Here is a 22124-nt window from a genome sequence, read left to right as displayed (position 1 = left end):
CACCTGCCGCCGGGCGGGGGAAGCGGGCACGGCCACCGCCTGGGAGACTCGCCAGCCCCAGGCAGCTGGGAGCAGAGGCTCCATCTCAGCTGTGGGTCCTGGAAACCCTGGGGGCCCCACGTGATCTTCGCTTTCCATGGACAGGAGGTTGGAGACTTAGCCCCGATGCAGCTGGTGCAACCGGGCATTTTCCTGTCAACACTGTGCTGTGAGGGCTGGGCCCTCACGCGTCAGCACCAGAGAGGAAGGCGCTGTAGGTACCTGTCCCCTGAGACCACCTCCACGGAGCCCTGTGAGCCGTGGGGCGCCCCCCCCCCATCCCCGCTCGGCCTGTAAGCGCTTCCACGGACAGAGTCCCACCTGCGCCCACAGAAATACAAGAAGATGCAGGTACCGCAGGGACAGTCCCCGCTCCCTGGGCCTGAGCCCCGCCTGTGGCTGCTCGGCTCCCACGGGGGATCCCGCGGGCTGCCCTCCAGCGCCCTCTGCGGGGGGGAACGGGTAGGTTAGTTTTCAAAGACCCCCCCCCCCACCCCCCCCACCCCCTCTCCCCCGTGCGGGCTCCATCCCCAGTGGGGGGCATGCGGGAGGCAGGGGATCTATGATTCTCTCTCCTCACTGATGTTTCTGTCTCTCCCTATCCCTTCCTCTCAGAAATCAACAAAAATATATTTTAAAAAAAGAAAGTGCCAGGGTATTTGGATGTTTTCTCAAATTATAAAAAGTTTTCTTTTGAAGCGAAAACAAGCAAGCAGACCTCGTACTCCCTGAGGAGGGCGAGAGGCCGGAGAGCGGGAGGGTCAGAGGGGGAGGCCGCGTGTCCGGTTGCCCGGCAGCAGGGGAGGGGACCTGGAGGGGGAGGGACTCAGAATGTTTGTCGGTCTCCTCGGTAACGGCAGCCCCGCCCGGAGCCGGTGGCCGAGGGAGCAGGATGGCCGAGGACTCGGATTCGGAGTGTGAGTGGGCTGGCCCTCGGCTGCTCGGGGAGGTGTGTGATGTTGGGTTGCCCGGGAAGCCCGTGTCTCTGAGCCCCGAGTGGGCAATGAGGACCTTCCTGGGGCAGCAGCTCAGCGCCGGCCCCGGGTTTCGGAGTGGGTCTGCGCGTGAGGTGCCAACACAGAAAACCTCCCAGCAGCACGCAGAGGACACTGCTTCGGGGGGTGTGTGCGTGTGCGTGTGTGTGTGTCCTTGGAAGGAGGGGCGTGCAAAGTGAGGGAAGTGCCGCTGGCTTTGAGGTGGAGGCACCGTGAGTCTGGAGAAGGGGTTCCCCCAGAGCTCAGTGACCCCCACCCGCAGCGGGCGTGGGGCGAGCCGGTCCCACAACAGCAGGACTGGGGGATGTCAGCAACCGGGAGCCTGGGAGCGCCGCTCCCCCAAAGCCTCCAGAACCCCGCCCGGCCCCCCCCATGGCCCGGTGCCACCTGAGACCCAGCCCGTCCAGGCCGCGGTCTGACCGGGACCTGCAGCTGCTGCCACGGGCGCCTGTGTGTGGCTCACTGGTCAGACGGCTGTGGGAGCTGTCACTTGCCCCCTTCCTGGGACCCCCGCTACGTGTTGGGAGAACCCCTGGGTGCTGGTTCAGGCCGTTGCTTCTGGGCAGAGCTGGTCTGACGAGCGGGTTTAATGCTTTCCTCTCGGTCCCTGCGCTCTTCCTCCGGCAACGGGGCATCCGTGGGGCCGCTGCGTGGCTGCCCTCTGGTCCCGGGGAGCGAGTGGCATGAGGCCCGTCTTCCCTGTGCAGTCCGCCTGCCGTGGGGGCACCGGGCGGCCTCAGCTGTGGACGCGCTGTGGGACGTCAGGAAACTGCTGCGAGGACTCGAGAAAGGCTACCTTCAGGACATCTCCCTCCACACCACGGGCCACCTGAACCCCAACAACCTCTACAGGCCCCCCGAGAAGATCGTCCATCACTGGCGCAATGCCTACCCGCCCAGGGCGAGGGGACGCCCGGCGAAGCCGTCGGAGAAGACGGTGGCCGCGATGAAGGACGCGCTGGCCCATTTCACCATCACCACGGCACTGCGCCCCAGCGAGGCCCCGGGCGCGCCGCTGTCCCGCTACCTGCACCCCCCGGCACGGGCGCCCCCCTCCGAGGGGGATGCCGCCCCGCAGCCGAGTGGGGGGGCCGGGGGCTCTCCCCCGCAGCGCAGGAGAGAGGAGCTCACGTGGCCGGAGGTGAAGGTGCTGAAGCTCAAGGCCGCGCGGTCCAGCCGGCAGTGCGTGCTCTCGCCCGCGGGCAGGGACGAGTACTGCTACGTCACCTCCCACCTCGCGGGCCTGACCAAGGCGGACAAGTACGAGAAGTTCCTGCGTTTCCAGAGGAAAGTGCTGGCCACGCAGGACCTCCTGGAGAGCGACTTCACGGGGGCCAAGGCGGCGCTACGCCTCGAGAAGAAGTTGGAGCAGGTAAGGGGGGGCTGTGGGCACAGGCGCAGGGCACTCGGGTCCCATGCTGAGGGGGACACACCCTCTGATACCTCCGTACATCCCCAGGCAGAACATGACAGCCACCCACCCGTTACAGAGAACATCACTGGGATGTAGATGGTGCCAGGCAGGGTGAGATGGTGACTGACAGACAGGGTGAGATGGTGACTGATAGGCAGGCTGAGATGGTGACTGACAGGGTGAGATGGTGATTGACAGGCAGGGTGAGATGGTGACAGGCAGGGTGAGATGGTGATTGACAGGCAGGGTGAGATGGTGACAGGCAGGGTGAGATGGTGACAGGCAGGACAAGATGGTGACAGGCAGGGTGAGATGTGACAGGCAGGACGAGATGGTGACAGGCAGGATGAGATGGTGACAGGCAGGGTGAGATGGTGACAGGCAGGGTGAGATGGTAATTGACAGGCAGGGTGAGATGGTGACAGGCAGGATGAGATGGTGATTGACAGGCAGGGTGAGATGGTGATTGACAGGCAGGGTGAGATGGTGACAGGCAGGATGAGATGGTGATTGACAGGCAGGGTGAGATGGTGATTGACAGGCAGGGTGAGATGGTGATTGACAGGCAGGGTGAGATGGTGACAGGAAGGGTGAGATGGTGACTGACAGGCAGGGTGAGATGGTGACTGACAGGCAGGCTGAGATGGTGACTGACAGGGTGAGATGGTGACAGGCAGGGTGAGATGGTGATTGACAGGCAGGGTGAGATGGTGACAGGCAGGATGAGACGGTGACAGGCAGGCTGAGATGGTGACAGGCAGGATGAGATGGTGACAGGGAGGGTGAGATGGGGACTGACAGGCAGGGTGAGATGGTGACAGGCAGAGTAAGATGGTGACTGACAGGGTGAGATGGTGACAGGCAGGCTGAGATGGTGATTGACAGGCAGGGTGAGATGGTGACAGGCAGGCTGAGATGGTGATTGACAGGCAGGCTGAGATGGTGATTGACAGGCAGGGTGAGATGGTGACAGGCAGGGTGAGATGGTGACTGACAGGGTGAGATGGTGACAGGCAGGCTGAGATGGTGATTGACAGGCAGGGTAAGATGGTGACAGGCAGGGTAAGATGGTGATTGACAGGCAGGGTGAGATGGTGACAGGCAGGGTAAGATGGCGATTGACAGGCAGGGTGAGATGGTGACAGGCAGGGTAAGATGGTGATTGACAGGCAGGGTAAGATGGTGACAGGCAGGATAAGATGGTGATTGACAGGCAGGGTAAGATGGTGACAGGCAGAGTGAGCAGGTAACCGAAGGTTCTCAGCTCTGGTCAGAGGGCGTCAGGTGCACCGTGGTGTGTCCCTGGCTGATCCTTGAACATGGGAGCTTTCCGTCACCCTCTGATGGAAGCCCCCAGCTCTGACTCCTCAGCGCCAGCCTGGTGGGGGGCGGGGGAGCAGAGGGCCTGAGCGGGATGGTGGGGGGGGGGGCGGGCAGGAGGGCCTGAGCAGGACGGCCAGGAAGGCGGTGGGAAGGCGGTCGGAGGCGAGCAGAGGGCCTGAGCGCCCCGTCCCCCAGGAGCTCCGGAAGGTGTGCGCGTGCGACCCGCAGGAGCTCCACAGGCTGCAGGTCTTCAGCGAGGCCTTCGAGGACGTGTGCAGCAGCTCCTTGCTGTTCGGCGGCATCCTGAAGGAGGTGAAGGTGAGCAGCACTCGTCCCGCCTCCTGGCACCTCAGCCCCTCCGTCTTAACGGCCCTGGAATCAGCGCCCGCCAGCTCCGCCCTGAGCCCCGAGCCAGTCTTTCCCTGACGCGTTCCCATCCCATGTGCCTGTGAGCAAGGACATGCACCCCCTGAGCCCCTCAGTGCTGCCGGGTAACGTTCCTGGACCCTCTGAGAGGAAGCTTGTTGGGCCCCTGAGGGTGCCCTCGGGGGTGAGGGTGCCCTGGGGGGGGTGAGTGCGCTCTCGGGGGTGAGTGTGCCCTCGGGGGTGAGGGTGCCCTCAGGCATGAGTGTGCCCTCAGGGGGGGGGTGAGTGCACCCTCGGGGGTGAGTGTGCCCTCGGGGGGGGGGTGAGGTTGCCCTGGGGGGGTGAGGGTGCCCTCGGGGGTGAGTGTGCCCTGGGGGGGGTGAGTGCGCTCTCGGGGGGTGAGTGTGCCCTCGGGGGTGAGTGTGCCCTCGGGGGTGAGTGTGCCCTCGGGCGTGAGTGTGCCCTCGGGGGTGAGTGTGCCCTCGGGCGTGAGTGTGCCCTGGGGGGGGGTGAGTGCGCTCTCGGGGGGTGAGTGTGCCCTCGGGCGTGAGTGTGCCCTCGGGGGTGAGTGTGCCCTCGGGGGGGTGAGGTAGCCCTGGGGGGGGTGAGGATGCCCTCGGGCATGAGTGTGCCTTCAGGGGTGAGTGTGCCCTTGGGGGTGAGTGCGCCCTTGGGGGTGAAGCCTAGCTGAGGTTGGGTGGCGCCCACAGCTGCAGTCTTCGGTTCCGAGTGGCACTGAATATCTACACGCAGCCATCTGTGGCCACCCTGGCAGGGCACATCCCCGGACCCACCCAGGGGCGTCCGTGTGGCAGGAGGTGCTGTGGGGACTCCTGTCCGGCAGTTTATGGCACTACCCTGAGGGGATCCAGGGCTCACACTCAGATAGGCTGCCAAGATGCTAAGGTCGTATGCCTTTAACGTGTGTCTTGTTTAGTAGAACGCGGAAATATTTTGTGTTTTTTACAGTGATCGAAACTGACATCCTTAACCTCCATGTTACTTGTACCTGCAGAACCCCCCATTGTGCCGTTAGCTCAGAGCACATCTCCGCAGCCCCTCTCTCTCCCCGTGTAGGACGAATACGAGCTCTACATGGCCGTCCTGCTGAGCACGCAGCCCACGGAGCAGTACCAGGTACCCCCTCACGCAGGGGCCTCGCAGAGCCTGTACTTCCTCATTCACCAGCAGCAGAAACATCTGGAACCCAAGAAGACCCATTCGTGCCTACATAATCTAAACAATTAAAAAATATATATATATTATTGATTTCAGAGAGCAAGGGAGAGGGAGAGAGAGAAACATCAATGATGAGAGAGAATCGTGGATTAGCTGCCTCCTGCACGCCCCCTGCTGGAGATCAAGCCTGCCTCCCAGGCATGTGCCCAGAATCGAACCTGGGATCCTTCAGTCCTCAGCCACAGTCTGTCTATCCCCTGAGACAACCAGCTAGGGCTGTGCCTACATAATTTAGAATAGCTACACCTTGGACTAGCTGAAGGGCATTATGGGTAAAGAATTCACTTTTCACCTTCTGCTCATGGTGAGGGGGAGGGGTGGGGTGGGGCACACAGCCATCCCCTCTCCCTGGGCACAGTGTCTGCTCTTGAGCTGGGCCAGGGCAGCGGCCATGCTTCTGGGACAACCTGATTCACAAGACGGGCCCAGGGCTGGGAGGGAGGGACGGGGTCCTGACGCTGCGTCCGCCCTGCTTCTGACGCAGCCTCTGCCCCAGGAACAAGGGGGCAGTGAGGGCCGGGACCTCCGCTGCCCTGGCCTGAATCGAGCCTCTGCCCCAGGAACAGGGGGGCAGTGAGGGCCGGGACCTCCGCTTCCCGGCCTGAAGCAGAGCCTCTGCCCCAGGAACAGGGGGGCAGTGAGGGCCGGGACCTCCGCTGCCCCGGCCTAATCGAGCCTCTGCCCCAGGAACAGGGGGGCAGTGAGGGCCGGGACCTCCGCTGCCCCGGCCTGAATCGAGCCTCTGCCCCAGGAACAGGGGGGCAGTGAGGGCCGGGACCTCCGCTGCCCCGGCCTGAATCGAGCCTCTGCCCCATGGGCCTGGGCTTCGGAGGGAACTTCTGATGGCTCCCCTCCTGGGAGAGGCCGTGGCCGTCACAGGAGCTGTCGGGGACCGCCAGCAAGCCTGTCACTGCAGGGGTGTGAGGGAGGCCCCTGATGCTGCTGGGACGGGGGCTGGGCCTGCCTGAAGCATCGACCAGCGCGTCCTCCCCACGCACACCAGCAGGAAACGCACCATGTAAAACATTTCCTGTAAACCAAAACCTTACAACAGTGAGAAGTGTGTTTTCCGGGTCTTCACGGACTAGCTGTCCCTGCTCCATGTTTCCCCACACCCCAGTCCTCCCCACTTACCACTTTCACTGGAATTTAAATATCTTTTAAAAATGGATTTCAGAGAGGAAGGGAGAGGGGGAGAGATAGAAACATCCATGATGAGAGAGAATCATGGATCGGCCGCCTCCTGCACGCCCCCTATCGGGGATGGACCCTGAGACCCGGGCCTGTGCCCTGACCGGGAATCCAACCAGTGACCTCCTGGTTCCTAGGTCCACGCTCACCCACTGAGCCCCCTGGCCAGGCCGATTTTCACGTGAATTGATGTCTGGGCTCAGCCTGGTTGCACTGGACTAGCCAGACAAGGGACACCCCCTCCTGTGTGTCCCACGCAGACTCTGATGCAGGAGGCCAAAGGGCTGGCGAGGAGCTCGGTGAGGACGGAGGATGTCGCCCGGGCCCGGGAGGAGCTGAGGGCACTCGTGGCGGCCACCAACGCGGCCCTGGAGCGCAACGACAGGTGAGGTCACCAACTCACTCCCTGCTTCTGCTCTCGCCGTTTAGTGTTTACGGCACGTGACACGCGCATGTTACTCTCACCATTTACAATGTTTACAGCGTGTGACACGTGTATGTTACTCTCACCGTTTACGGTGTTTACAGCATGTGACACGTGTATGTTACTCTCACCGTTTACGGTGTTTACAGCATGTGACACGCGTATGTTACTCTCACCGTTTACAGTGTTTACAGTACGTGACACATGTATGTTACTCTCACCATTTACGGTGTTTACAGCATGTGACACGCGTATGTTACTCTCACTGTTTACGGTGTTTACAGCATGTGACACGCGTATGTTACTCTCACCGTTTACGGTGTTTACAGTACGTGACACATGTATGTTACTCTCACCGTTTACGGTGTTTACAGCATGTGACACGCGTATGTTACGCTCACCATTTACGGTGTTTACAGCACGTGACACGCGTATGTTACTCTCACCGTTTACGGTGTTTACAGTACGTGACACATGTATGTTACTCTCACCGTTTACGGTGTTTACAGCATGTGACACGTGTGTGTTACTCTCACCGTTTACGGTGTTTACAGCATGTGACACGCGTATGTTACTCTCACCGTTTACAGTGTTTACAGTACGTGACACATGTATGTTACTCTCACCGTTTACGGTGTTTACAGCATGTGACGCGCGTATGTTACTCTCACTGTTTACGGTGTTTACAGCATGTGACACGCGTATGTTACTCTCACCGTTTACGGTGTTTACAGTACGTGACACATGTATGTTACTCTCACCGTTTACGGTGTTTACAGCATGTGACACGCGTATGTTACGCTCACCATTTACGGTGTTTACAGCACGTGACACGCGTATGTTACTCTCACCATTTACGGTGTTTACAGTACGTGACACATGTATGTTACTCTCACCGTTTACGGTGTTTACAGTACGTGACACATGTATGTTACTCTCACCGTTTACAGTGTTTACAGTACGTGACACACACATGTTACTCTCACCGTTTACAGTGTTTAGTGTGTGACACGGGTATGTTACGTCCTTCCTGCGTCCCTGGGTGAGGTGCGGCCTTTCCCCGCATGCCCGTCCCCCGCCTCCTCACACACCGCCCCGTGGGCCCAGGACCTCGAAGGCCTGGCCTTGCTCCGGGAGGGGTGTCGCTGCAGTTCTCGTGTCTCCTCTGGGGATCCCCGAGGACTTCATTTGATGGGCGGGAGCTGCAAAGTCAGCACACCCTTGATGGACGCCCTGACTGTGTCTTTAACCTAAACCTTCCCCTTAACCTCTTGGGTACTAGTCTTTCTGGAGGAAATGACTTGTAAACGATTAAAAAATATTAGGCAAATCTGACACCCCCAGAATATCCTCAAGAAAACAAAACAAGAAACAAAGACAAAAACTCAACAAACCGCAGCTTCCGTGACTGGGAGACGACAGCCTTCGGAAAAGTCAAAATCCCCAAAACAGAAAGCCGGCGTCCGGTGCCGGGAGGTCATGTCCCCGTGTCGCCCTCTGCTCAGCTGGGAGAGCCAGGCAGTGGGCGTCGGAGCATGGAGCCCTGAGCCTCAGGCTCGCAAACCAGGGCCCGGGCGCGGGGCTGTGCCCAGTGAGGAGGCACGGGGGTGGCTGGAGACCTCCCAGAGCGCCGCCTGTGGGAGAGAAACATCCCAAAATGGCAGAGGTGAGAAGCAGGTTAAAGCTCTTGTATTTTATTTTTAGCTGAAATAGAGTGGGATTTGTCAGCTGTGGTGAGGGGAGGTGAAATCTCATTCCAGCCTCAGGGAGACCTCTCCGTGGCTCTTGACGTGTTTGCCCCCGAATCTAAAATGCTAGGTTTGTGCCTCCTTGCTGGTTAGGAATTCAGGTTGTAAAGTAATACGGGCAAACGCTGTGGTAGATAACTGGTCCCGCTCCCCAGCTCCCACGGGGCGGGCGCGCAGTCTGGGCAGCATAGCTCTTCGGCGTCTTCAACGGGACCGACCCCAGCTCTCGCTCTACAGGCACCTCCTACGACCCTTTTTGTTGCAAAGAAGATTAGTTTTTATTTCTCAATTTTCAAAAAGACAGAAAGTAGACGAGAGGAGGAAGGCGGGGAGGGGCTCTAACCTGGCGTGTTGTCCCCACTCTCAGGCTCCGGAGCGAGCTGGCGGAGGAGCGGCGGCGGCTGCGATGCGCGCAGGAGAAGGCAGGCAAGTCCCGATGCTCTTCTCCCGCTCGGCCCGCCACCTCTGGGTGCGGAGCTTCCAACCTGGTCCGCTGCCCAGGGCCTCCCGCCGTTCGTTATGTCAGAGGGTATTTTTTTTTTTGTTTTCAGAGAAATGATCACATTTTACTGATTTTCCCATCAAGTTCTTTAGAAACACAGTGAGTTTAATTTGATTGAAGTGTTTTTTAAAATATCTTTTTATTGATTCCAGAGAGAAATAGAAACATCAATGACGAGAGAATCACGGATCGGCTGCCTCCTGCACGCCCCCTGCTGGGGATCGAGCCCACACCCGGGGCATGTGCCCCGACCAGGAGTTGAACTGTGACCTCCTGGTTCCTAGGTCGCCGCTCAGCCCCGGAGCCCGCCGGCCGGGCTGCTGGCAGTTTCCGCTGAGGCCCTTTAGACACGGCCTGGTTCCCCGAGAGCCCCGTCAGGGTGCGGACCGCTCTCCCCGCTCCCGTGGGCTGGGCAGCCTGTCGGCTCATGTCCCCAGAACAGGGAACGCGGGCCACCGTTTCCTGCTCTCAGGTCTGTGTGGTTCCCGGGGACTAAGGGGGGGCCTGTGTAGAGAGTCAGGTCAGGTTTAACGAGGCTCTGGGAGCGGATCCTGAGGAGCCTGACAGTGACATAGACTCGGGGTCCGGCCCAGGAGGATGGCGAGGACCACAGGGTCTCCCCTGCAGACGGGTCTAATACACGACAGACGCAAGCACGGCCCGGGAGCCGCCACGTGGGGAGGACCTGGGAGGGGCCGCGGTCTCCTGTGGTGGTCAGGGTCACGGCAATGGGGACAATCCATTCTGGTTTCCAGAACCTTCTCATTCTTAGACCCGGCTCAAAGAAGTCAGCTTTCCAGACTGCGAGGAGTTTCTAAGGCTGTCCATGCTGGAGACGCCCTCTGCCTTGCACACACACATTCTCCACCTCTGCCCATTGCCAGGACCCCCTCCCAGGGCGCATCCGTGGCGGCATTGTGGCCTGGCCATGTGGCCTGGCAGCATGGCCCAGTGATGTGGCCCGGCAGCATGGCCCGGTGATGTGGGCTGGCCATGGTCCGGTGATATGGGCTGGCCATGGCCCGGTGATGTGGGCTGGCCATGGCCCGGTGATGTGGGCTGGCAGCGTGGCCAGGCTGTGGCCCGGCGATGTGGCCGTGGCCGTCCAGGTTCTGAGCTTTGTTATTTTGGCCTCAGGAGCCTCAGCTGTGAGTCTCAGTCGGTGAGTCGGAGCAGGTAGTGCTTCCCCCTCAGGTGATTGAGGAGGAAACGTGGTGACCGACCGCGGGAGGCACAGAGTCTGGGGCAGCGGGATCACTGCCCATTCATCTTCTTTGTGTCCTTGTTTCTTGTGAGGAAAACACACAGTTCTTGGCAAATGGATTACATTTTACAAATATTGCTGCATTACATACTTATTAAAATTTACCATAAAATTAGATGCACATTTCACATGATTAAATACTCAAAAGCAGCTCCGTGAGGTTTCTTGCTCATTAACCTTCACTGTTTACACCGATTCCGTCCGATGCCCTTTCCCTCCATGTGTGTTACACGCCGCTCAGTGACTCACATGGGACCACGGCTCTCTCTGGGCCGTGGACGGTGTCCTCACAGACCTGCCTGCACCGAGCTCTGAGCAGACTCGCCCTCGAGGTTCCAGCCAGAGTCCCTGGTCTTCCTGCTCCTCGTCCTTCCCAGGGCAATGCCTCACCTGCTGTCTGTCTGTCTGTCTCCCCAGGGCAATGCCTCACCTGCTGTCTGTCTGTCTGTCTGTCTCCCCAGGGCAATGCCTCACCTGCTGTCTGTCTGTCTGTCTGTCTCTCCAGGGCAATGCTTCACCTGCTGTCTGCCTATCTTTCTGTCTGTCTGTCTGTCTTCCCAGGGGCAGTTGTTTCTCTCCAACTGAAAAGCCCTCCACTGATTTCTTCACGCAGGTTCTACGCCTTCAGATGGGCCTCCCCCTTTCCCAGCATCACCTCTCGATGTTACGCCCTGGTGCTCAGCCCCCGCCCCATGGGGTAACCTGTTAAGTGAAAGTGCCAGATCCCGCTCCTCCGGCTCCCCTGCCCCTTCGCTTGTTTAACTCCTGTCTGTCGAGTCTCAATGTAGTCCCACTCCTCTGGCTACGTCGCCCTGTGTTTTCCCCGTTTGGTCTTAGCTGCTCACAGTGGCCACCCGAGAAACACTTACTGGTACATGAAGGGATTAAAAGATGACACCCCATCCCTCAATCCCATCGTTTTTGTTGGCATGCTTGGAGTTTGGGCTACATTATATTTTATAGCTATAACAGATTAGCGATGTAAGACATAATGTTGTTAATAATGCATAACATTATCACTGAGGGCTATGATATTGAACACAGTAATGCTTTGCTTTTAAAAAATACCTCCAGAATCTTCTGAGAAACACGTGAGCAAGGAGGAGGAGCACCTCACGCTGTCCGACCAGGTGGAGAGGAAGAGATGCGAAGTGCTCCAGAAGCTGGACGAGATCCAAGCTCTGGAGCGAGAAATGAAAACCTCCCTGGTGCACACTAGGGTTTTACAAATCACCGAGAGCAGGGTCAAGAGCATCGAGGTATGCGATTCCCGTGTTGGCATTGTTCCTTCTCTTGGCAACCATTGCAACCACGTGAAGTGATCTCATTTGCAACAGGATAAACAATTACATAAAATTTGGTGCAAATATATTTTTATTTCAAAACTAGAGGCCTGGTGCACAAATTCATGCACAGGTGGGGTCCAGCTGGCCTTGCCCCGAATCAGGGCCAGTCGGGGCTGGGCTGGTGGGGAGAGGGGCTGAAGGAGGTTGGCCAGCCGGCCCTGCCCCAGATAGGGGTGGGGTGGGGGGGGGTGGCGATCAGGGATGGGGCCGGCCAGGAGGAGGGGCCGCGGAAGGTTGGCCAGCCATCCCCGTCCCCCACAGTGCACTTCATAGCGACTGGTCATTCCGGTCGTCCTGGCCGTTCCGGTCACCCTGGTTGTCCTGGTTGTTCCGGCCGCTTAAGGTTTCGCTTGTATAGACATTTGTAGCCAATGATGAAGACATGCTTAGAATAATTAAGAGATCCAAACAAACAAAAAATGAAGGTGATAAACAGTTCTGTAGAGTTCGGTTAAGGGTCAAATCTCTTTCAGGTCCGTTGAAAAGTTTAGTGTTTTGTATAGAAAATTCTTGTTATAGAATGAACGGTCATCATTTAGTGTCCAGTGTGTCCTAAGTAGCTGAAGTGCGGCTCAGAGCAGTCAGGTGACCCGCCCACTATGGAACTGTGTAGAGGTGACAAAGTTGGGTTCAAGCTTAATTCTGTTGGGGCTCCAGCCCCTGTAATTTCTGCTGCGACATGTTGGCCTCAGAGTTAGACTTGGAGTTAGCTGTGCGGTTCGGCTGGCAGAGGGGACTGAGTGAGTGAGGGCCATTGAAAGGAAAGTCTACTGGGTTAAAAGCAGTTTTTGACAATGATTGTATCAACTTTGTTGAACAATAATATATTGTAAATCATAGTCTGTTTTAAAATGCTGTGGTGCCTGTGTTATCTCCTCACTTTTATTTGGACAAAATCTGACTCAATTTAACCTCTAGTTACGGAGTTTATCATTGACACGGGATTATTCTTTCTTATTGTGGTTACATGGTTACATATATTTTGCCAGCACCACTTTTTCTTCCTTTTAAGCAGAATTATAAAGTATATGGGAAGGTGGTAGTGGTCCAGACTTGCTTTGATGTCTCTCTCTCTCTTAAAATCATATGTTCAGACTTTCTTCTGTGTTTTCCTTTAGAATCTTCTCTCTCTCTCTCTCTTTTTTTTTTAAAAAAAACAACAACTAAATAATGTCCTGAGAACAGACACTAATTTATAGTTGAAATTTTAAACTGAAAATAATAAAGAGTTACAGCTTTACATATTATAAACATGATGCCAAAGTCATATAAACTTTCCTTTCATAATTACCATCTCTTTAAGTGGGTTGAATCAATGAAATAGAAGACGCCCTATAATGATTCCATATCATGAATTTATATTAGTTTTTTTTATTACTCATACTTGGCTCCTAAATTCAAATAATACATTGCTTCTAACCCAATGAAAAATAACTGAATGGATCAGCGATGAACAATGCACCAGATACAGCTGCGAACATTTAAAAATGCATTTCAGTTAATGTCGGCAGCCCGTAGAGACAGTAAGCGATAGCTGCTGCTATTGCCTTCTTTCCCGGCGAGGAGACCAGGGCACAGACACGCTGTGTGACTTGATTCGGGGCACAGGGAGCAGGGAGTAAGTGTGAGGATTTAAACGCAGCCCAAGGTCTTAATTATATACCGTGCAGCCTCGCTGATGTAATTGCCAATCCTTTTCAAGTTGGATATCTGGAAGAGCAAGTCTTTACAACCCCTGCTCATCATTATTTGTTCACAATGATGTTGGATATTTTAATTCATAGGGTTAACTACATTTTTAAGTCTCAATAATAGTCCTCTTGGCATTTTGACTGCGTTTCCAATGAATTTAAAAATTCATTAGAGGCCCGGGGCATTAATTCGTGCACCAGTGGGGTCCCTCAGCCTGGCCTGCGGGATCGGGCTGAAACCAGCTCTCTGACGTCCCCCAAGGGGTCCCGGATTGCGAGAGGGCGCAGGCCAGGCCAAGGGACCCCGCTGGTGCATGATTGGGACAGGGGAGGGACACGGGAGGTCGGCCAGGGCATGTCCAGCCCATCTCGCTCAGTCCCAATCGGCTGGACTCCAGCAGCAAGCTAACCTACTGGTCGGAGCATCTGCCTCCTGGTGGTCAGTGCACATCATAGTGACTGGTTGACTGGTCAACTGTCTGCCCCCTGGAGGTCAGTGCACGTCATAGTGAGCAGTTGAGCGGCCTTAGCCTATCATTAGCATATTATGCTTTGATTGGTTGAACGGGTGACCAGACAACTGGACACTTAGCATGTTAGGCTTTTATTATATAGGATTTGGGGCCAAGTGGCAGCTTTATAATGTTAACATTCCTGTCAAGGATCATTTTATGTTAATTTAATTTTCTGCATTGCTTTTAAATATTTTTTGTTATGTTTATTTTTGTGACTTTATTGCATCTGTTACTATTGTGTATGAAAACTTTAACAACTGTTACATTACAGTTTATAATCAGTTATTTCTAGTATATATGTGACTTCTTGATATTTGTATTTTTATATTGTATCCTGTCACCTCAACAAATTATATTATTAGTTCTGAAAAGTGAGGGAATCTTCTATTCTGAAATTTCCCTAAAATTCTCTGATCTTTTCCAACACCAATCTCCACCTCTTCTAGATTATTACCCAGGGACCAGGATCTGTCTGTCTGTCTTCATATCCTCAGTCATGCTTTTTCATGCATCTGTTTTAAGTGGTGTGCAATTCGTATTTTTGAAATCAGAATAACAGCCTAATACATTTTGTTCCATAAATGGGGAAACTATGTAATAAATATTATTAACCAGGTATCTTTCTCTTATAATCATTTTCCCCTACAGACTGAAACTATAAAATTGGAAAGAGCAAATATTATTTTAAAGAAGAAAATAGATGTAAGTTTATGTGAATCAATGCTTTTCAATAGAACCATTTTTTCTCTAGTGCCTTCTTGTACTATGTCAAAAATCAAATTAGAATACATGCATTAGCTTTCTAAATGATAACTTTCTGTAATGCTAGGAATTGCTGGCTATGTAGATATTAGCTCAAAATTAGAGAGGCGTAAGCTAATGTATTAAACAATCTTTCTAAATAGTTGAATGTGTCTGTCAGAATTTACTATTTCTCTAACCCTTCCGCACATAATAATTACTTTTAATGAGCTGATTTGGTTACAGGAAATTTAATGGACTGGCACCTCAAACAACTTTCAGGATACCCTTCCAAAGTGCCTGCTAACAATTTTCTGCTTAATAGATGATAACACTGTTTCTATCGTGTATGCATCTCTCTCTGTGTTACACACAGTAGGAAGTAGAATGTTATGCCCGATTCTAGAAGTGGCATCTATTTGGATGCACTTTCGTTGCCGGCATACATGACCAGGTGGCTTTTAATTCTTGGCAGACCGCTGAAAACCAGGTGAAGCAGGTCCTGGGGAAGAGTGAGCTGAGTGGGGAGGAGCAGCGGTAAGTCCTGCGCTGTGAGAAAGCACTGGCACAGTCGCATGTTCTCAAACCGTGTGTTTTACGTGAGACCAGCACTTGTGAAGTATTGACATTCGTGCGTCTCAACTTTCAATAGAAATGTTACACCCCCTCCTATGCTTAGCAATGATTAGCCCAAGATTTAAATCTCTCTCTCTCTCTCTCTCTCTCTCTCTCTCTCTCTCTCTCTCTCCTCTCTTTCTTCTCTATCTATATCTATATCTATCATCTATCTATCTATCTATCTATCGATCTATCTATCTATCTATCTACCTACTTACCTACCTGTCTATCTGTCTATATCTATCAATCATCTATCATCTATCTATCATCTCTCTCTCTCTCTCTCTCTCTCTCTCTCTCTCTCTCTCCCTCTCTCTCTCTTTCTCTCTCATCTCTATCTATCTATCATCTATGTAAAAATAAATACTTTGAAAAGAGCTGAAGAGCCAAGGGTTGATTGTCATGGGCAGGGATCAGGAAGCTGGGGGACTTGTGGCTGTGGGTGGCTTTTCCCTCCTCAAATCATGTGGTGTTTATTGATATTAAATCTTCAAAAAACCCTATACATGCAGTACTCTAAGGCAGCGGTTCTCAACCTGTGGGTCGCGACCCCTTTGGGGGTCGAATGACCCTTTCACAGGGGTCGCCTAAGACCATCGGAAAACACATATATAATTACATATTGTTTTTGTGGTGAATCACTATGCTTTAATGATGTTCAATTTGTAACAAGGAAATTGGGGGTCACCACGACATGAGGAACTGTATTAAAGGGCCGCGACATTAGGAAGGTTGAGAACCACTGCTCTAAAGCTTTTAATTGAAAAATAAAATGGCTGGTTTATATTATCTGCCACATAAGTTGAGACTTTATATAGTTAAAGTTCTTAGAGTTTGTAATACGGTTCACATCTTACAATTTGGCATGGCTGGGGGCAGCAGAAAGCCATTGATGACTTAGATATGAAAGGGCATGTGTGTGTCAGCAGTCAAAAGGCAGCTCGGCTGTGGGCTGGGTTCAGTGATATCAAGCACCGCGTTCTTCTATCTTCCTTCCGCGTTTTCCTCGAGTATAGTTCTCCTCAGAGCCTCTCTGATGGCTGCTCAGGCGCTGGGTCCACGTGCCCTGGAGGAAGACAAAGGAGAGGAAGGGCAATGGCAAAAAGCTCCTCAGCATGAGGCTTGTTTCACGAGGAAGAAAAGCCCTTCCCGGCGTCTTCTACGCGTGTCTCATTGGTCAGCACCGCGTCCCAGGACCACCCTTGGCTGCAAAGGGGTCCAGATAATAGAACATTTCACTCCCAGGTCACGGGGTAGAGAAAGTCACGGGGAAAAGGCGCTAGAGCAGGTGCTGAGTGAGCCACACAGGCGGACCCTGGTTTTGCCACGGGTAGGTGCCCTCAAAGGAGAAGGAAGGTATAGAAATGCAAATACAGGGCTGGGCCCGGCTCCTGCCATAGCCTCGCAAGGAGAGTAAATGGGCCTAAAGTGCTCGGCCGCCACCCTCTCCTGATCCATCGTGTGGAGGATCTTTGCTGGCTCCAGGCCAAAGCTCTGCCGGAACATTCTCTGAAATGAAGGGGAGCGTTGCAAAGACTCAGTTCGTGTGTTTGAGTAAACGTATCCCAAAATAGATGCTTATGTTGAAATTTTCTTTTACGCTTAATGTCCTTTTGCTAATCTAAGATATTTATTTCTTATGTATTTTAAGGAACCTTTGGGAATTTATTAAAGAGTATGTGAGACCGAAAGAAACAGATAACGACTGAAGTGGCCGAAGTAAATGCCCCATGAGCACCCAGAGCGCCGTGCACACTGAGGGTGTTTGCATATGTATAAGTTAATGAAGATACATCTCGTTTTGTCGCTTTTAATTTCCAATAAAATTAACGTGGTACATGCCTCTTACTCAAGATACTGAAATAAATACATGTGTGCATGTGATTAGTTTTACTTTTGCAAACATATTTACAGCACTAGTTCTTAGAGTACTTTTTGCCTTCATTGGATGGGAAAATATATTCAGTTATTCGATGGGAAGAAGACATCCAGCACTGTTGCAATCGAGATAAATGTAAGCTTATGTCTAGGCATTTAATAACACGAAGTCCTCTGGTTAATAGCCATTTGGTTAAATAATCTTTGCTGATTGCCACCGGCACCATGCTCCACAAACGTGACGCCACCAGCACGGAGCTTTGCACTGCGCGGTCTGAGTCGATGGGGAATTTCCTGACGACACTGCGACAACACGGACAAGGCAACATTGGCCCCTGGATGAAGTGACCCCCCAAACCATGGCTTTCCGATTTCTTTAAAGAAAAAAAAATAACTTCCACGAGAATGTGCCCAAGGATACAGGAAGCTCAATCTACTCGGCCCCTGCCTGGATTCTCCTGCCATAAAGTCCGCCATCAGAGTAACTTTTCTCTATTTCTTACTGATCCATGAAGTACTGAAATACATTAAAAAAGAAGAGATTCAATGAAGCATATTGCACATATCATTCTGTCCTGTCATTAAGGCCATTAGGAAATCTGGAAATGTTTGCTGTGAAGTCCCTGTCGGAATATGCTGCGGGGTCAACATTACAATTGTCATCCGTTGGGAAGGTAGGAATGTATTTATTTTTAGGGACAAGACTTTCGGCCTAAAGATGGGAATCTGCACTAGGAGAGTCCTAGAGAACTTGTATTCTAGGCTTTCCTCATTCCATGGTGAAATTACAGGTGCGAAGAACCTCATGCCTGGCCAATGGCTTTCCACTCTGACCAGCTGCTGGAGGTTATGCTTTAGAGAAGAAGGTGATCCATCTCAGCATGAGTTCACACTGTAAATAGACCCAGGAATGACAGGAATCTCAAAAGAGCTGAAAGAATATTGTAAATATGCTCATGGAATTGAAGAAAGCACAAATACACGGAGGAAGAAGATGAAACACCGAAGGACCCGCTGTTACCTCTAAATTTAAAAACACCATCTCAGTGGCTGGAACGACAGCATTGCGGAGAAACGCACGCTCCAGTGAACTGGAAGACATAGCAATAGAAATATTCAACCTGATGCACAAAGAGAAAAAAGGTTGGAAAATTTAATAGAACCCCAATGACACGAGAAAATTCAAGTAATCTAACACACGTGGAATTGGAGTGCCAGAAGAAATAATGGAAGAAAGGATATTTATTGAGGACGTAATGGTAAAACAATCATCAAATTTGATGAAAACTACAAACACATATTTAAGGAGGTAGGAAAAAACTCAAGAAAGATTAGAAAAGGCACATCATAATGAAATTGCTTAAAATAAGTTATGGAAAGAAAATCTAGTAAAAAGCTATAAGAAAAAAGACATATGAACAGTCACCAAAACAAGTAATATTACAGACTTATCAATAGAAGTTATGTGAGGCAGAAGACAATGGGCACTCTTAAAATGCTGACAATGCTTGGGGGTGGGGGTGGGGGGCTGGGGGGAGGGCGCAAAAAACAAAAACCCTGCCAATCTAGTCTCTACATAAAGTAAAAATATTTTTGGAAACATTATGTTCATACAAAAATAGCTGAGGATACTAGTTGTCTGATGAGCTGAACTACAAGAAATGTTGAAGGAAACAATTAGGACAAAGAAAGTGACACCATATTAAAATTTGGATCTACTCAGAAGAATGGAGAACACTGGAAATAGTAAACGTTTTTGTAAATAAGAAAGAGCGTTGTTTTTTAATTTATTTTAAAATTATTGATTTTAAAAGCATAAATAAATACAGACAATGCACATGGAGTTGATAGCATATGCAACATTCAAAGAAACAAGGGCACAAAGACTAGAGGGGGAAATGGAAGTATATTGCTTTAAGGTGTTTACACTGAGAGTGAAATGGCGTGAGAGATGTTGACGGGAGACCATGATTATATCAAGAGACATATTATAAACTCTAGAGCAACCACTAGAAATGTACTAAAACATAAAGGGAAAAGTGTGGATCTTTGAGAAAATATGCAAAAGCGCCAAACAGGGTCAAGAGACACACGGGACAGTGAATACACGTGGCATTTCTGTACGATGCAGTGCTCTCAACAGTGAGGAGGGTTTAGTTACTCACACATGTGACATGGGTAAAGCTCAAGAGCATTACCTTCAATGAAAGAAGTCAGGAAACAAAAATTCTGTCCGGTTCAATTTATTGAAAATCCTGGAACAGGCCTCACATGGAAGCAAGCAGGTGGGTGTGTAGGGCTGCCAGGGGGTGGTGGTTTGGCCAAAAAGTCATGAGGGATATTTTGGGGTGATGGAAATTTGTATATGTTGGGGTGATTTCGTCTACGTGGGTCAAAACTCATTGAACTGTAAACTCGAAATACGTGACTCAGTAAGTTTGTTTAGCAAAATACTCCTCATGAGTTTTGACTGAGCGTTTCAAATGTGTTCCATAAACACTGGGGTGGTCAAAGCTGGGCCAAGGTGATGGCCCCGCCATCTTCTCTCCTAGTTCAGCTTTCCGGAACATTCCCTTTGAAATCGGGTTCTGTGCGTCCGTTTGGAACAGGGAGTTGTTTGTTGTGTTAGCCACAAGGTGGCAGAGCAGCCTGTTCTGTCACAGTTAAGCACCTGGAGGCAGCATTACCTTCAGAACATTGTTCCTGAGGATGAGGGTTGACCTTCGGCGGGCACAGTCCTCTGGGGGCAGGCTGTGGGAGGGCTGTGGCTCAGCCAGCCCCGCCCCCCGCCTGCTTGAAGCACCTGCACAGAGACCTCCTGCTGCAGGTACCTTTTCATTCACCTCAAATGCTAAGCGAGCCACTCAGGGACGTCAACGTGGAGACAGGCGACGCGTCGTGGCCGGCAGCACGTAGTGGGCAGTTTGCTTGGTTATAAGCCAACAGCTCTGAGATGCGTGGGGTCAGCATCTGGTTCAGCTCACACTGAGCTGCCCTGACAGGTCCCCAGCAGCAGCCACGGAGCTGCGTTCCGGTGGGAACAGGGCGGGCGGTCCCCCAGGCTTGCAGGTCCAGCCCCTGCGGGGGAGGGGGCAGCTGGGGGAGGGAAGGGGCAACAGGGGAGGAGGGGGCAGGAGGAAGGGGGGATGCGGAGGGGGCTACAGCGGTGCCTTCCTCCCTGTCTGGCACGGGAACGACTCTGTCTCCCCTTGGGCCAGGTCCTGCTGTCCCCTCCCCGGAAATGGGTTCCTTGGCGCAGTCGGTCCCCGCAGCCCGTGGGAGAGGGATGAGATGTTGAACCAGAAAAGCACGGCAGCGAGCTCGGCCACAGGCAACAGCAGCGAAACGCCCCGCGCTGCCCCGGGGGTGGCTGTGGGTGTCAGACTCCCAGCTGCCATCGTGGGAGCAGCTTTCATAGTCAACTAAGAAGTTATTCTTTTTTAAAATATATTTTTATTGATGTCAGAGAGGGAGGGAGGGAGAGGGAGAGAGAAACATCAATGATGAGAGAGAGTCACGGACCGGCTGCCTCCTGCACGCCCCCCACTGGGGACCGAGCCCGCAGCCCGGGCCTGTGCCCTGACCAGGAATCACACCGTGACCTCCTGGTTCATAGGCCGACGCTCACCCACTGAGCCCCGCCGGCTGGGCAAGAAGTTCCTCGTTATGTCACCTTAAGTCAGAGAGGTTTGAACAACCAGAAACTTCTCAAAGCAGCACCCCCATGGCCGTAGGAACCACCTTCAGAGGGTGTTTCCTCCGGGCAGTGTCCCGGCTCATCAAGGGCCACGGTTTGCTAATGTGTGAGCCACAGAGAAGTGACCTGGACGCAGGAAAGTCAGTGACTGTCCTGAGAGGCTGGGCGTCAGGATGGTGCGGGGGCCGACGGGGCCCTTCCGCAGCTGACGTGTGTGTCTCTTCTGTGCGGAGACCACGCGGTCCTCGTGCTGTCGGCGTCCCCGTGTGTGACCAGGAGGGTCTCCTGGAGGCCCGGGAGGTGCAGTCGCTGCTGCCGGGAAGGTGAGCAGCCGCTACTGTTTTCGAGGACTTAGAGGGAAAGAGTCCACTTCTGGGAAGGGTGGATGGAGAGGAAGGGAGGCGGGATGGCCCTGGGAGGCGGGGACATCCAGTCCCGAGCCTTCCTCCTGGGCCGGCTTCCCTCTGAGAAATTCCCGGAGCGTGACCAGAACCGTCCATGCCAGGCCGTGCCCCCGGGTCCCCCTCCCTCCCCCAGGTCAGGTCTGAGGTCGGAGTCTCGGGGCTGGCCCTTCAATCCCCGAGAAACCACAGGGCCGAGCGGGCCTCCCAGATGGACAGGGCTGTGGGTTGGGGGGAGGTGACTTCAGCAGCGAGAGCAACGAGTCAGCAGGAACCTGGTTCCGCTCGAGCAGGAAGAGCCCATCTCCCCTCTCTGCCCGCCCTGCCGACAGCCAGGCTGAAGGGGTGTCCGGGGCTCGGGGGCCATTGGGAGCTGGAGCTGACGCGGAGCCGACCACCCTCTACAAGGAGGACACGCAGCGCTTCATAACCGCGTGATCCCGCGTCCTAAGTACAGACACGAATATGCATTAGACACACACAGCTAGTGTGGTGCACGCGGCGCGTAATACATGCACAGTTATATGCAAACTAGAGGCCCGGTGCATGAATGTGTGCATGGGTGGGGTTTGGTCAGCCCCGCCTCAATTGGGGCCAATGGGGGCAGGGCTGGCTGGGGGAGAGGCCACCGGAAGTTGGCCGGCCAGCCTGCCCCTGGTCAAACTGCCCGTCAAACTCCTGGTGGAGGGGACAATTTGCATATTAGCCTTTTATTATATAGGAGGATAGTGT

General features: G+C 53.2%; 1 protein-coding gene across 2 annotated transcripts; it reads left to right on the top strand.

Annotated features, from left to right (window-relative positions):
• Nucleotides 1–909: 909 nt before the first annotated feature.
• Nucleotides 910–18418, top strand: LOC308521705 (uncharacterized protein C6orf118). Of its 2 annotated transcripts, XM_081094789.1 has the most exons (10): nucleotides 910–956; nucleotides 1742–2406; nucleotides 3967–4089; nucleotides 5215–5274; nucleotides 6828–6952; nucleotides 9107–9165; nucleotides 11580–11764; nucleotides 14706–14759; nucleotides 15274–15335; nucleotides 17068–18418. In XM_081094789.1, the coding sequence occupies exons 1-10, from the start codon at nucleotides 932–934 to the stop codon at nucleotides 17123–17125; spliced, it is 1416 nt and encodes a 471-aa protein (XP_080950915.1). In that variant the 5' UTR covers nucleotides 910–931; the 3' UTR covers nucleotides 17126–18418. The 2 variants fall into 2 exon arrangements, with proteins under 2 accessions (XP_080950915.1, XP_080950916.1); XM_081094790.1 differs by lacking the exon at nucleotides 14706–14759.
• The last annotated feature ends 3706 nt before the right edge of the window (nucleotides 18419–22124 follow it).

Source organism: Myotis nattereri, assembly GCF_964212035.1.
Source record: "Myotis nattereri genome assembly, chromosome: 6".
Lineage (NCBI taxonomy): Eukaryota > Metazoa > Chordata > Mammalia > Chiroptera > Vespertilionidae > Myotis > Myotis nattereri.
This window is presented reverse-complemented; position numbering and strand designations above follow the sequence as displayed.

Excerpts from the sequence above, each read along its gene's own strand:
- LOC308521705 (XM_081094789.1), top strand. The coding sequence starts at position 932 with ATGGCCGAGGACTCGGATTCGGAGT. Across the intron at positions 4,090-5,214 it reads GCATCCTGAAGGAGGTGAAG|GACGAATACGAGCTCTACAT; the intron begins GTGAGCAGCACT and ends CTCCCCGTGTAG. Across the intron at positions 14,760-15,273 it reads TTTTAAAGAAGAAAATAGAT|ACCGCTGAAAACCAGGTGAA; the intron begins GTAAGTTTATGT and ends AATTCTTGGCAG.